General features: G+C 47.8%; 1 protein-coding gene across 1 annotated transcript in view; it reads right to left on the bottom strand.

The window, feature by feature from the left end:
- The window catches only part of AMN (amnion associated transmembrane protein), a 50,547-nt gene that overhangs the window by 13,185 nt on the left and 21,380 nt on the right, over positions 1–15,982 (bottom strand). Inside the window, exons 4-8 of the mRNA XM_032771606.1 lie at positions 10,013–10,100; positions 7,822–8,057; positions 3,743–3,880; positions 3,405–3,513; positions 892–974 (exon numbers count right to left, since the gene is read on the bottom strand). Of these exons, the coding sequence (XP_032627497.1) occupies positions 892–974; positions 3,405–3,513; positions 3,743–3,880; positions 7,822–8,057; positions 10,013–10,100 (654 nt within the window). The remainder of the gene's footprint in view (positions 1–891; positions 975–3,404; positions 3,514–3,742; positions 3,881–7,821; positions 8,058–10,012; positions 10,101–15,982) is intronic.

The following is a 15,982-nucleotide window of genomic DNA, read 5'->3' as shown; positions in this document are numbered from 1 at the left end:
ATACAAGCAGCAGTCACACTAGATAATCTCGCGGTCCCTTCTGGCCTTAAACTCTACAACTCTGCTAACTTCCTTGGGAAACCACACAGCCAGGAGGGGTGAGTGAAGGAAATGGGGTGAAATCAACCCCTTCTCCTCTCCCCATACCCTCTAGTTCACATCCCTAGTCTCAAAACAATAGTAGGAATGAATGAAAAAAAGGAACTCCCACTTCAGTTCAGGGACAGTCGAGAACCCTGCATGATCCGGGGCTGACTAGCTACCTGGCCCTCTGCTCTCTGTGGGTAGTGGCTGGGCATCCTCATTCAAAGGAGCCCACCTTTGGAACTTGCTGCCCCATGACTGTCAAAACTCAAACAAGGCAGGTGTGATCTCCTGGTGCTCATGCTTCCTGGCTCTGTGTTGAACAGCACTCTGTGTTCTGCAGCCTTGTTAACTGAAAGAGCGGGACAGTTTGGGGTAGTCTGGACTCAACACGCCTGGTTCTGCTCTCATTTACACCAGTGTAAATCAGGATTCACACCAAATGACATACTGGTGTGAGAGCAGAACCAGATCACCGGCTTCAATAGTAATACCATATATACTGTGTACAATAGTATACAGTATACAATAGCAACTCTGTGTGCACCAGCAGCTGAGTTCCTGTTTGAGGTCAGAAGCCAGGGCTACAAACAGCTGTTCCCCATGCTGACTTCCAAGTTACAAGAGTTATCAGACAGAGCTCTGCAAGCAGCCACTACCCAGCTTGACATCACTGGAATAATGTACGTACCAGTCTATTACAGTGTATTTATATTATAAGATAATGGAGAGTGTCTTATTGGTGGGGTTTCCTGGCTTCTATCTGAAAGATGTATTAAATAAGTCTTTCCAAATAGACTAGCATACCAGGCTCAGGAAGGCATGAAGAATTCTGTTCTGATACTGCCTAATGTCGAAATCAGGCGTGTATTCCAGTGAAATAGTGGCTCCTGTAGTTCAAAGGCAGAAAGACAAGAAAGAACACACACAGGTTCATTGATTTTGCATTTGCAAGCACACCTCTCATTGCAAGTGGGCTATTGTGAGGCTAGCAGCGTGGATCAATGTGGTTTTCAGAGTCTACCAAGATCTGGATCAGTACAAGATTCCCAAACAATTCTCCAGTCCCATTTGTGTAATCTGGTCTCATTCTAGAGCTCACAAAGGGGAGGATAATCTTTCAGCTAGCGATTTCTGAACAAAGCTTTCAGAAGGAAACACCTCCTCTATTGCTGGTCTTTTTACAGGTTTCAAAAACCCAGCTTCAGTGGAGCTTTTTTCAGAATGCTCCTGGGAAAGCCACATCCACTGCTGACACTTACCTAGTTCTTAAAGAGGTAATGATGAGCATCCATCAATGCTTGTAAAGTACTTTGAGCTCCTTGGATAAAAAGCACCAGGGAAGGGCACAATTAAAGTCACTGAATCAATTGGCACCACACTAGTTGAGCTAAATATTTTCCTTGAAAAGCAGGAGTAAAAGTTTCTGGAAATGTGAAGTTCCATTAATTGCTTTCAAAGGCTCTGCTGGTATGAACAGGTTTGAAAACCATATGCTAGAGCCTAATGAGTTTGGCATGAAGACTGTGTATGAAAAATTCCCGTTTACCTTCCAGGTAGATAAGCAGACAAACACCCATATGTAGAGGAAATTCCACTAATCTGTTGCGTATATTTTCATTATCAATGAAATTTACTGTAGGTGATAAAGATGACATTTATTGGAACAAGAAAGTGCATTTTCCTTGCCTATTTTCCATTAGTGACATCCCTGATGCCAGCACTGAATGCAGTCCTAGCAGCCTGCATTAACAGGAATGGATTGAACTATCTTGATGACCTGTGACACCCTGACAGGCTAAACTATGGGCAGGCATCAAAAAATCAGATGGGGACAAAAGGCTGCAATCCAAGATAGACTCCAGAAAGGGATCATAACGATTCAGAGAGACATGAATATAACTCAGCGCTCTGCATAACTCAGGCTCCAGAGACAGGCATTTGAGGCATAGTGCAGGGGCGGGAAGAGGTGATGGGATTGATTTGAACCCACTGCTAGAGGATCCCGACACTGACTTCCTTGGACAAGTCCCTAAGGCCAACCTTTAGGCATATAAGCAAATGCAGCCTAATTTTCAGAGGTGCTGAACCCCTTCGTCTGAAGCCAGTCCCCGTACCTCGGTTTCCCCATCTGTGAAACGGGGATAATAAATAGCTACCAACCACAGAGAGGCTGTTTGACAAATAGTTAATATTTGTGTTGTGCATTTAAGATCTGACGGCACTAAAGGAAGCACTGAGCATTGTTTCCTATAATAATCTTGTATCAGAGGGATAGCCATGTTAGTCTGGATCTGTAAAAGCAGCAGAGAATCCTGTGGCACCTTATAGACTAACAAAAGTTTTGGAGTGTGAGCTTTTGTGGGTGAATACCCACTTCATCAGACTATAATAATCTTGTGAGCTTGGGTCCCCTTCCTGCGAGGTGATCACTGTATAAAGCTCCATTGAGGGGCTCAGTCCGGATGGGGATCAGAGCTTTAACTCTAAAATCCTTTTCCTGTGTCCTTTAATCTCACTTCATAGGGAGGTGGAGTAGCCCCTAGAGCAGGAACAAGGAGGAAGTCGGATGCAGAATCAGGATAGTTCAGGAACTTGTTCAATCAATTAATCCTTTCTATTTATTCATCCTACTTTTCTATTTGAGCCAGTGAAGTGCTGGCCAAACAAGAACCAAGCAAAGAAACACGTATGGTTTAAATTCTGATAGGAACCTGGACAGTCCAAACCTCAGAGGAACCAAATTCTACCACAACTGATGTGCTATTGGAAGCTGTCCTGTTTGGATAACATCAGTATAAAACACTGTACTACTGGGGGAGGAGGAGGAGTTAGAACAATATATAAAAGACCTTTCCCTAGATGTCACCATGCTGATATGGAGGGATGATCAAAACCCCTCAGAGAAAAACCAGAAGAGCTCAGCAGGTGGAATATGGATTATTCCTCAGCTTCAAAAAGTCCAGCCAAAGGGAGTCTAGAGTCCACTGAGTTAACAGGAGTTTTCCCACTGATTTCACCGGACTTTGGATCAGGCCCTAAATTATTACGCCCGAGTCTCGATACTTGCAGAGTCACCAGCATGTTTAATTATTTTCATACCGACTCAAGCCTCCAACCTTCCCACCAACCAGACCCCGCACCAGTCAAACAGCAGTCAGTCAATTCTTGGCATTCCCAAAGTATAGATGACAACCACGAGATTCAACTCCAGAAGGGCATTCAAGGCCTAGTGCCAAGGAAATAGATACAATAAAGCCAGAAGGCCAGGCACGCCGCCCACGCCTGCTTACAGGAATAAATCCCCATTCTGCACTCACCGCATATTTCACAGCAGTGTCCAACTGGCTGGAAGGGGTCCTTGCACACAAGCACTGGGCACCGAGCCCCAGAATACCCGAGCAAGGCAGCACAGATCTGTCGATGTTCCTTAAATGAAAACCCAGGGTAAGTTCCTTTGATCCACCCCAACTGAAGAGCTGCTCCTGCTCTGCTTTTCTGTTCAGTTTTGCACTGCCCTGTCTGAGCATAGTGCTGGGATGTTCCCTGACTTCCTATCTGCATCCTGAGGCCATGAAGAGCCCACCCAGGAGTTGTGACTTAGCGGAGCTAAAAGATCCCAGAGAACAGTTTGTTTAATTCCAGTGGAAAAACTCACCCCAGCATTTCCACACTCACAGCCTGATTTGTCCGGACACCTGGCATTCGTCACCTGGAATGTCCCGTTGCCGTGGAACTGCAGCTTGGCCGAGCTTCTCTGCATGTACTCAGCTAAGGCCGTGTCACTGCTGAACTTCTACTTCCCAACCCAGAAAGATTAAAAAATAGATCAACATTTCTTACCAGCTGAGGCTATGGAGTGTAAGATCTGGCAGCTCTGCAAGCAAGCAGCCAGGCTGCTCCAGTCTTGTCGACAGAGCGGTCGCTTAGCCTACCTGCCCTCAAAGGTGGAGGTATTGGGACTTGGGACATCCCCTTCAAGGTGCACTGGCAAGCGAAAATAATGGGATCATGCCCACCTCCCCTTCTACAAAAGGCCTGAAAGACTTTTCCAAACTAAAAAAACAATAAAAAAGAACACCGTGGGCTGGTTTTTTTATTTGTTTCTTTCTTTTTAAGCTGAGAATTACCAGAACTCTGGGTAATTTCTTTTCCCTCTTTGTACTGGAGGTCTGCTTAGAGGAGCCGAGAATCAGACTGAAGATCTATCCGCCTGTAACAGCAGGGCTAGGGAGGTGGATTCTTTAACAGAATCTTTTATCCCAAACTTGTCTGTCAGGCATTTCAGTTAACTCGCTGTTAGCAGTGAACCGAGTGCACTAAACAGTCTGACTAAAAACCCCTGTCCTATTAATTTACAGGCTTCCAAAGAAGTGACATCCTGACGCTTCCAGGAAAAACAGGGGAGACAAACCCTAAGGTAAAAGCAAGAGGAAAATAATAGGCCTTCTTACCTAACTGGGGGTGGGGGAGCGGGAGTGGGTACACACACTAGTCTTTGCAAGTCACCTTTCAAAGAGGAATAGAAGCAGCTGATGGGCATCTTTTTACTCTGTGTCACTCTTCCTTTTAATCCTGATCCTGCTGTCTTGGGAGTGAATGGGAGTTTTGCCACTATATGAGTGGGAGCACGATAGGTGGATCCATGTCTAGGGTCCTGTCAACACAGGGCTGGGAATCAAGTTATTCCATGTGAGCTCGGTTTGAACACTTTCATCGACTCTGCCGGTTACCACTGTGTCTGGACAAGGCCAAACCAAGAGACCTGTCTAGAACATTGTTGTAAAAAAACCCACCCTTCGCTACCCCATCCCCACCGCCCAGCCAACCAATGAGAGAAACCAACTTCTCAGCCTCTCTCCCAGGACCTCACAGCGCATTACAAACTTGAATGCATGTCACCTCCCCACTGTGAATGAACAAGGCCCTATCTCACTGAGACGATTTGGTCTGGAAGGTCACTGAGGGACAGTAAAGGTGAACACCTCTCTGTCATTTCTATAGTGTCACTTTCCTGACTCTGGCCAGAGTTTTCGCACACACAGGACTGTGGAACATAGGGACTACAGCTGGCTACAACCAGACCCCAGATACAGCACAAATACCCCCGATGCAGGAAAGTTTGGATCCAGAGCTCTGAAGTGCTGAATTGGATCCCGTAGTTACATGCTGTGTGGGGCACTGACTGTTTTCATTACCATGTTTAGACAGCACCAAGTACAGAGAGGACGAGGGGACTCCTGGGCACTATCACAATGCAAATAATAACAACCACTGAGACGTCCAGCTGTGTCTCCTGCTTCGGGGAGTAACCACTGCATACTGCTTCAGAAACCGCAGTTAACTGCTCAGACCACCAGGGTTAGGAGCGCTGCAGTGGCCATATGGTTAATCCATGGGCAGAGGCACAGTGCAGACTGCGAGTGTCTTTGCAATTACCCTCCAGTGGGCTGGAAGGTAACAGCAAAGAGGAAAAAGGAATGGCATGGCTGTGTCTTCAATGCAGTCAGGGCCGGCTCCAGGCACCAGCACAGGAAGCAGGTGCTCGAGGAGGCCAATGGGAAGGGGTGGCACGTTCAGATCTCCAGCAGCAATTCGGTGGCGGGTCTCTTAGTCCCGCTCGGAGTGAAGGACAGGCCACCGAAGAATGAAGAGGCCCGGTAGAGCTGCCACCGATTGCACCTTTTTTTTTTCCCCCTTCGCCACTTGGGGCTGCAAAAAGGCTGGAGCCGACCCTGAATGCAGTGGCACATAGCCTCCGTATATTCCCTCTAGCAGCACCATTATCCTCTGAAGGTCTCATTAAAATCCTCATTTCTAACCAAGCTAGAGGTCCTGCACGGTGAAAACCTGCCAAAGCCACAGTACCCAGCACAGCCACAGAGCCCAGCAAATGCAGACGTGAGTCTAGGAATGGAGCAGCCAGGGAAGCAGAGGGGACTGTATATTCATGGATTTATTTGGCCTCCCAAGCTCCAGCGCCTTGAGGAGTTATTTGAAAACTACCAAATAGAAAAACAACGGCAAGCCTACAATAGGTGGCAGCAGCCAAGGGGAAATGAGCACGAATGCCCCTCCAACCACATCTTCCTCCCCAATAGCCTGGCCCTGAAGATCCCACCATTCAGGCTCCAACCTGACAAGAAACACAGACAATATTTCCCAGGCCAATTCATCTGTGTGTCATGGCTATATCTGACAGAGAGGAAGGATGCTCAGTTGTTAGGGCACTGGCCTGGAACCCAGGAGACCTGCGTTCAATTCCCTGCTCTGCCACTGGCTTCCCATGTGACCATGGGCAAGTCACTTAGCCTCCTATGCCTCAGTTCCATGTCTGCTAAGAGCTCTTCCCAGCTCCCAGGGTGCTGTGACATGCTTACTTACTGTGGTCACAGGAGCCAATACATAGATGATCTGCAGTAGAGTGGGACGTGAGATGCAAAGTCTGGCTCCCAATACATGCATTCCCAGTGGCCAGAAGAACCCCCTGGATCTCAGCTAGTCTCAGTACCAAGCTGGAACCCTGCTGCACAATTTGGATTTCAAAGCTGGGAGCTGTTTGGATCTGGGGTTGTCGTTCATGCCCATCTCGGCATTGCACCTGATGTGGCTAAAGCAATGAGCTGAACCTGGGAAGGGGCCAGTCTCAGTAAACCACTGTGCAACTTTTGTGACATTGGCCGTTTTTGTTTAACAAGAAAAGCTGAGGCCAAACTTGCAGAAGGGCCTGGTGATTCTGGGCACCATTCGGAAACACTTCAAAGCGGGCTGATCACCAGAGGGTGAGAGCTCAGCACTTTATGACAATCAGATGCCTGGAATGTGTCTCACGTTCAGCACCCAAAGTCCTGGGTCACTGTGGAAAGTCTTGGCCTAATTGTATTGAAATGCTTCCCAACATGTGGATTCAAATGAACAAGCTAATCAAGGACCAGACTCATCAGACAGAGCTTTCCCAGCCTCAGCGCCCTCATTTACGCTAGTACCCAGTCTGAGCTTTGCCCAGGCTCTCCAGGGACTCAGCATTTGAAAGCAGAACTGTCGCATTTCTCCTTCGTTTGATTTAGACACAGTCAGGCCCTATTTTACCATAGCAGCCTCCAAAATTGCACGCATCGTTTTGCACACCCACATTTAAATCACATAAGAACTCTGACTTGGGCAGGAGACAGCCGAGATAGTAGGGTAAGAACAATTACCACCCAATCAGGACTGGCCAGCAACGAGACAAATGGACAGAGGAGATCAACCCCCCAAAACAGTATGACCCCGCCCCCCCCAGACAATCATACGCTTTCCTCTGAGAGATGCCTGAGAGGGTCTGTCTCTTATTTATACTTCAGCAACGCTTGAATGGCTTGTCACATCAAGAAAGTCAGTGGAGTTGAAAATTGCTTTTGCATGCCCCAGGTGGGGCAGTCAGTGCCTGACTCCCCTGGCTGTGGGGTCCCATGCAGGTTGCAAGCACAAATCAGACTTTTTGCACATGCACGAGCCAAACATGTGCTTACGACTGTGGTGCACACGGTTGAAGCCTTTTTGGAAATCTGGCACCACGGTGCATACCAAAGTCAAACTCGGGCATAGTGCTGAACAAGTGCCTGTAAGTGAACCATACTCACACACACAGCAAGTGTCACTGCACTTTCTGTTCTCATGACCTATTTTGTGGGCACCGCAGGGGAGGGGGTGAAGTGTGATAACGTTTTGTTTTGTTTCTCAAATGTTCCACTTTACCTGTCCCATTATAGAGATGCTTCGGAGATGAATCATTCGCTCAGATGAGTCGATGTTTACTCGGAAGGAGGTTTCAGGCTGAAAGATAACATCATCGTACTGGCATGGGACACGTTCTTCATCCACTGCAAAGATGTACTTGCCTTGCTCTAGGTTCTCCAAGGAGGTTGCAGCGTGCCATAGTGCAGGGTCATGCCACTTACACTGCTCAGCAGCAGTGAATGAGACAGCTGAACCTGGGAAGAAAGACACGGAGTTCAGTGAGAGCTGGACTTGGAGCCAGTCTCTGCACCCTGATACATTTCTTTCAATTCTCTCATCGATTTAAATAGCGTGAATGCCGCGATTGAAATGAAGGAGCTAACAGCATTTAGTAGGAGTTAAAATCTACTGTCTGCTCATCCTCTCCAGGATAACAGCAGCACTCATTGCCTGGAGACTTGTCAGTGCTTTGCAAAGCCAGACAGGTGGCTTCTGTAGTCAGGACTCATGTATTCCAGGATGTTAAAGGTATAGTGTTTCCCACGGAATCCACCTCTTGTATCAGACTGGTGGATCTCTGTTTTCTTCCTCTGTTTCCAGCTTTCAGGGTTATGGAGAAAACCTTGACAAGATTAACTGATTGCAACAGGTGCAATAATGTCTGTCTGAGTCTGCATATAGCCTGAAACAAGAGCTCTGAGAGGTTTGACCTGCCCCATGAAGCTCAGTGGGTTAACTCTGAAACCTAAAGATGGCAACTGACATGAAATTAACTATTTCATGGCTGATCATTTTTAGTAGTAACATCTGGCAAGTGCGCTTATCCCACAGTCCCAAACTGCCTCCAGCATTTCCCTAGCTGAATTTGATATCTAAATAAATTACACAGTGGCTACTCGCTGTCTGGGTTTGATATTTGTATTTAGTTCATTAAAACAAATTATATCTTAAGTGAAACTGCCACAGAATTCCCCGTTGGCTTCAGTGGAGTGCCCCAGCATCCGGCAACCATGCTGCAGAATTTAAGGCTAGCTCAAAACGGAGGTGGCCTTGGATATCATCATAATTTAAGCAATAAAAGGTTGAAAAATTGCAGCTGCACTTGCCCTGTTAACATTACCGTTGAGACCGCTGGGACTGAATCTGGCAGGGCCAAAAGCTGAAATCCCTTCTCCATTTTTCCACAGCGAGAACTCTCAACGAAGTTAATGAGTATGTAATTTGAATCAGTTTGCCTTTCTTCTCTGTGCCCTGCACCTGTAAGTCTTTAGAAACACGGCCAATGTGCAGAGACCCTGGTCTCAGAGTTGCTAGAGCCAATCACAGTGAAGACACACACTGTGCTCTCTCATAGCAGCCCCTTGAGTCTTTTCTTGTTTTTCTGACTCTAAATTAAAAGTTGCTTTAGACTGAAAGTGTTTTTTGGCTGTTAGATATGGAAAAAACTCCTAGAGGACTTTGCCTCAGTATGAATGGAGTAAGAACCTCAGGATCCAGTCACAAATTAGCAGCCACTTCTAAAACAGAACCTGCTCTATAGCCTACAGACACTTGGAATGTGAATTTGAGATTAACATGGGGGATAGATGATACTTTATTACTGAAATGCACAAATACTACATGGGCCGGATAGCTGTCTCCCCTCCCCGTGGGAATGGTTCAGCTCATTATAACAACAAGGGTAAGGCGTAAATTCCCAACCAACCTATTTTTTGAAAGTGTTGAGAATGGGGACTTTGATTTGGGCCCCATGTTTAATAAATAGGCGGAAAATACATACAACACCTTCCCCCCTTTTTAAGCCTTCCTTTCAAAGTCTTCTCTGTGCCTTTGTTAGAAGGCAGATGATCTCATGAAAAAGATCTGACATGGCCCTGGTCTACCCTACCGCTTACTTCAGTATAACACCGTATGTCACTCACGGGAGAGCTTCTCCTGCCAACATAGCTACTGCTTCTCGCAGCGGTGGAGTGATTATGCCGACTGGAGAGCTCTCTGCCATTGGCGCAGAGCGTTCGCACCAGCAGCACTACAGTGGCACAGCTGCGCACTATAGCACTTGCAGTGCAATCTACTAGCCCATGGAGGGAGAAGGCAGGTGCTACAAAGGAATTCTTTGTTTCATTGTATTTCCCATAATTAAAGCCCACCCAGACATCTGTGTGTTGAATTTACATGGCTAATCAACAGTGGATTGGGCACATGATACCTGTGTCACAGCCTGGATCCCAGCTGCCATCAAAAGCTGCAAATCCTGCACCAGGTGCCATAATGAACTCTCCATTCAATGGAAGGTACTAAACAAAGGGATTCAAAGAGTTACTACTCGGCCCTCCTCCCAGCCAGACATGCTTATGATCAAATAACGATGCTAATTCCTCAAAGCTCGAAGCCACGTGCCATTGCCAACGTGTTATACAAACACAAACAGTAGCTATCCCCACCCACTCTGAGCACCCAGGGTCGCAGGGAAGTACCAGCATCTCCATTTTACAAGCGGAGATGCTGCGCTACAGAGAGATGCTTTATTTGACCTTTGCATAACTATGAAGCAGGTCAAGTGAGTGCAGACGTGAAGCAAGTAAAAATGCCCCACAACTTATTGCTTTGTCTCTACATTGTGCAAAACTGCGCTATTCTTCCCCATTTGTCTGTGTGTGAATGGGGAAGGCTGGGTCTGCTCCTTCACGGGAACATTGCTTGGCTGTACAGCCTCTCGGCAGCTGAGCACTTTGCGACCGGAGGGGTTGGCTTCCCAACATTCCTAGCCAATCACTGCCCTGGCCTGATCTCAAGCAGGACTGTGCAGCCTCATCTCTCCTTGGACACTATTGGCTTGAGAGGGCGTGGTTGGGGGGTTTCAAAATCAGGCCATGGTGGGTTTCCCAGCCAAAGCCTAGCTTCCCTGTCAGGCCTGATCCAGTAGGAGGGTTTGAGCATGCCTGCTCCCCACAAAAGAAGGCCAGGACTGAGCTGGTCAGGAATTGTTTGCTTACAGAAGATGTGGAGACACATGTTTGAGTCTCTGTTTTTCCTGATATGGGGCAGGGACTTGACCCCAGGACTCTCATGTAAGTAGTCAACCCATCAGGCTCTGACGGTGGGGCTCTCTCAATCTGTTGAACCTGTTCCCGTTTGTAAAAATAACTAAAAGTTTCTTGGTGCAGGGACTCGACCCCGACTCTCCCCCATGACCTGAGCACTGGGTGAGAGACTCAGTCTCACTTTGTGTGTGTGTTTCTCTCATTCTTTCTACAGCTTGAAATAGCTGCAAGTGAAGGGATTGAGAGACACTAAGCAGAGGTACTACGCACCCTCCTCCAGCTTGTCAATCCGATGCCTGAGGTCCAGACCAATGGGAGTCAGGCACCTAAGCAAGGGTGAAAGTAAAATGGAGTTCTTTCCGGTACGGGGCTGCTCTGGCCCCCCTGGAAGGGACAGGGCCTCGGGTGGAAGGGGCAGGGCTGGGAGTCAGCATCCTGCAGCCAATCTATCTGAGCTCCCTGGCCCACACCACCCAGGGCTCCAGCAGTGATTAAAGGGCCCGGGGCTTCGGCGGGTGCTGCTGCGGTAGTGGCAGCGGTGGCCGCAGCCCCGGGCCCTTTCAAATCACGGCTCCAGGGCAGCTACTTTTTTTGCCCCCTCACATCCCCCCGTCAGAGGCCCAGGGGGGGGGGGGCAAAAGGGGCAGCGAAGTTAAAGCACTTACTTTCACCCCTGTGCCTAAGTCCCTTTGCAAATCTAGGCCCTAAGCCCCACCCGTTTCCTTTGCATTTCACACCAGCCTAGCTTGGGCAGTTCCCCATTCAGCTTTGTTGGCTTCTGAGAATCCCTTTTCTAGATGCCAATCTCTCCCCATGCATTGTATGGGGAGCCTGGGCACGAAGCCAGGGCTGTGGTTTCCACTGTGATCCCAGCCCCAAGCGCTGGTACAACTACTCTCATAACCAGCCCATGATGGCTGAGTCCAGGGCATTAGTAAATGACAGCCAAGTGACTCATTCATAACACATAAAGTATTCAAAAAAAAGTCACCTCATTTTCCATTCACGAATTGCCCATGAACAGCTTGGGATTTTCCCCAGTGTATTTCATGTTCTAAGTGGTTCATTTCCAGTGCTCCTGCTCCTGAGTAGGAATGTGAGGTCCCAGAATACTCTGCAATATTCATTTAGAATCCACAGTTGCACTGAACTTTCTTGCCCAAAGATTCATGTGCCACGGATGTTCACAAGATCAGGGAAAAAATGTCACTAATACAACATTTAAACAAATGGTTCCTAAGTTTTGTTGTAATATTAGCCCTGCTCCCGGAAACCACACAGAACTCTGTGAGCAGCTTGCACATTTATTATACCCCAGGGAAGACCTGCAAGAACTCACACCTCTGTGTTGAGATCAACAGTCAGCTGCATCCATTGTGCTCAACATAGACTTTGGAAAGTGCAGGGTTGAGACGCTCTGGCTACCGTATATAGACTGGGAAATATATGTCCTCTGTGAGCTTTGTGTGCGTGTGCAAAAGTTGGCCTAGGGACCTATTGAGACCACAACCCCTTCTTCTCATGGGGGATTCAAGATGGGGTCTTCAGCACCTGAAGACAGTGTGTCCCATGCTCCTGCAGACACTGTCAGGGAAACCAAAGAAGTATTGATGCAATGTACAATCATTTACCTCCTCAGTATGATGCTTACAAAGTCTGGACAGGCTCAGTGCTATAAACCGTAGACCTGACGTTAAATGGAAATGTCAAAGCTGGTGTAAGGAGTCACGTGTTCTGCAAAACTCTGAAGTGAAGCCCCATTAGCATCATAGCAGCAATCTCTGATGATAGGCGCTCACATTGCCAATGTCCGACGCCAGTGCCCCGATCCTAGAAACACACACGTGCTTAATGCTAATCATGAGGTGTCCCACTGGAACTACTCACAGACTTAACATAAAGCACATGAACAAGTGTTTGCAGGACTGGGGACTAAGCAAGTTCTCCCTTACGTGGCCACTTTCAGAAGGCAGCTCAGAAACATGTCACTCACACCACAGGAAGAACCATTCACCAGAGCTAACTGCAGAAGTTGGAATGGGAGTTTCCATTTGGAAACCACTTTCTCTGCACGGCGGGGTTTGGTATAGAAATTGCCTATAATATAAAGCAGGCTCCTTCCCAAGTCCATTTTGAGCTGAGCAGTGTGCCAAGGGACTGGCTCCAATAAACTGGTGATTTCAGCTGCCCTCTGTTCCTGCCAAAGGGTACTCAGGGCCCAGCACCACACCGAGAGAGTCAGTAGTTTTAGGATTAGCATTTTTTCTTCTCGGCTGTTGTTCAATAACTTATTTCTTTGGTCTCTGTTACGAACTGTAACGACAACTGACGTTTTCAGGACTCGTGGAGATTATCCGCTAAAAACAGTTTTAGGGCTGTGTGTATGGATATAAAGACACCTCTGTAACCTAAGTATTGCAGCATAGTGCTAGTGCCTGAGAACCAGGAAGTCAAACCCACTAGAAATTGTTCATAAGCAAAAATGAAATTGACTAGCCTGTTTTCAGAAATGGGGAGGGGTCGTGGGGGGGAACAAGCAACTGAAATGATGAGACTCAAATTCTCTGTTTAGAATTAGGTCCATTGTAATAATCTAAGGTTCTACTAAGGACACAGACATGGGAATGGGTCTTTTAAAATGCAAGGCATATAACCAGATGGAGTCACTTTAAAGGTCCAGCTGATTAATGAGGGTTACAGTATGTTGATCAGCAATGGCACCATGACTGATGTTCATAATCGTCAATGCAGGAAAAAAATGTCCAACTTCCTTTACTCATCCAAAAGAGCAAAGCTCATCCTTACAGTTGACCATTCGATCATCTTTATTTTCATTCACTGAGCCAAACTACCATCATTTTTTGCTTTGTCTAGTTTGTGCCAGATTTTCCTGTTTGTAACTCAGTGACTGCACCAGAACATTGGGCTCTGCAGTGCTACAAGCATGTGTGAGCTCTGCAAGCAGCTAGTTAGCAGTCAAGGCTATGTGCTGATTTGTGATATATTGCACCCAGACTGCTTAGTCTCAGCATCGAGTCCTTAGCTGACATTGCAGGCCGGCGTCTGAAAAGCAGCACTACAGTATCATCGAGTGACTGGTTAAGTTCAGCCACCACGGTAATTAAAGTTTTAAAAAAAGCTGATTTCATTATCATCCACCTAATTCCTTCACCTCTGTTTACAAATCTGTCCTTATGTGTGCTTGCCAGTTTCTTCCTGCAGATGGCAGCAATGCGCCCAAGCACTAGCTTACACACAGGCAGGCTTCCCAGTGTAGGGATAGCAGATGCAGGGCATTCTTTCTTTAACTGGAAAGGGAAATTTAGGAGTACAAGGGAGTTTGTTAATATCCTCTTGATGCAGCGCTGGGTGTTCTGAGAACAAGCTTTAATACAAAAGGAGTAGCTGGGTCAGTTAGGTCTGATCAGGTTGTTGGCAGTAGGGCAGGGTGACCAGACGTCTCAATATTAGGGGATTTGTCTTATTTAGGCAACTATCCTCCCCCTTCCTGCTCCCCCGAAAAAAGAGTGTCCCAATTTTTCACACTTGCTCTCTGGTCACTCTACTGTAGGAAGAGACAAGGCTCTGGGCCAAATCCAACTTTGGGTCAATTCTTTTGACTTCACTCAAGTTATGTCCCCAATTAACTTGCCACAAGGGGTTTTCTGCGTGGATGAAATCTGCACCTCTACTCTTGGGCTTGGTACTTGTACCCTAACCCATGCCCGCCCGCATGCCTACATATGCGCACTTTTCTTGCATGGCAGCACCTCTCCCAGAGGGCCCCTTCACATACTGCCTGCTACCTACTTATGGGGTTTTCAAGTGCTCAGCATGCACAGCAGGGGCCTGGTTTGCAAAAGCACTCAGCTGCCATTAAATATGGGCCAGATTTACCAAGGAAATTTACCAATGCCCCCACCATGCTGAGCTCTGGAAAAGCTGGACACATGAGAGCCGAGCACTTCTGAAAAACAGGGTCCTCACTGCTCCTTTGCACATTTTCCTCCATTTCCAGAGCCCACGTAGGCCATATGCCCTCAGTCAGTCCAAAATCACACTCAGACCTGCTCCAGACCCCTATCTGCCATGCCTCTAGGGCCTTTCTTTCTTTCTTGTGCAGAGCTGAAGGAGGGAAAAGCCTCTGTTTTCCTGTATTACAATAATACTTTCCAAATATCAGGGGTGGCTCTAGGGATTTTGCCTTCCCAAGCATGGTAGGCAGGCTGCCTCTGCCAGTTTGCCTGCAGAGGGTCAGCTGGTCCCACGGCTTCAGCGGACCAGCTGCAGGCGTGCCTACAGGAGGTCCTCTGAAACCACAGGACCAGCGGACCCTCCACAGGCATGCCTGCCGGAGGTCCACTAAAGCCGCAGGACCAGCGGACCCTCCGCAGGCAAACCACTGGAGGCAGCCTGCCTGCCACTCTCGCAGCGCCGACAGAGCGCTCCCTGCGGCTTGCTACCCCAAGCACGCGCTTGGCGTGCTGGGGCCTGGAGCCGCCCCTGGCAAATATATAGCACAGCTCATCTTCAAAGATCTGTACAGCATCATTGGCGCCTTTAGTCTACTGGCCTCTTGTTGTGGTGACCACCTTCCTATGGGGAGGACTGGATGTGACTTTTGCTATCATCCATCAGGGATGCTGCTCCAGCTGGCCAGAGGAAGCCACTGGAAAGTAACACATGGGGCCTGACACTCAGATGCTGTAAATCAGCAGAGCTGAACTGCTCTGATTAACACCCGCTCTGGATCTGGCCCATGCTGTTTCCCAATTCTACCAGCAGAGGGAGCTCAGGACTGGAACTCAGGTCTGGCCCATGGCAATGAATAAATCACTGAGCTATACCAAAGAAAAGTTGGAAATCTTCAGAAAATCTTTGCAGGGCCTGGCTACCCTCAGGGTTACACTGTTATACCAGGAGATAAAGGAAAGAACATCTGGGGAGTGACAGGTGGAAGGAACAGAAATGATCAAATGCCGGTAATATGGGGGTGGGGAGCTGGTCATGAAAGGAGAGTACCTGTCCCTTTCCTTGCTGTCCCTGCTCATGGCTCACTTCCCTATGCTCAGACAAGGCATGGAGAGCCAGAGCCTCAGGTGAGAGACGATTTGTAGCAGCTTTTGCAACAAGGA

The sequence above is a fragment of the Chelonoidis abingdonii genome, chromosome 4 (genome assembly GCF_003597395.2).
Source record: "Chelonoidis abingdonii isolate Lonesome George chromosome 4, CheloAbing_2.0, whole genome shotgun sequence".
Lineage (NCBI taxonomy): Eukaryota > Metazoa > Chordata > Testudines > Testudinidae > Chelonoidis > Chelonoidis abingdonii.
The sequence above is the reverse complement of the archived record's forward strand: the minus strand, read 5'-3'. Positions and strand labels throughout refer to the sequence as shown.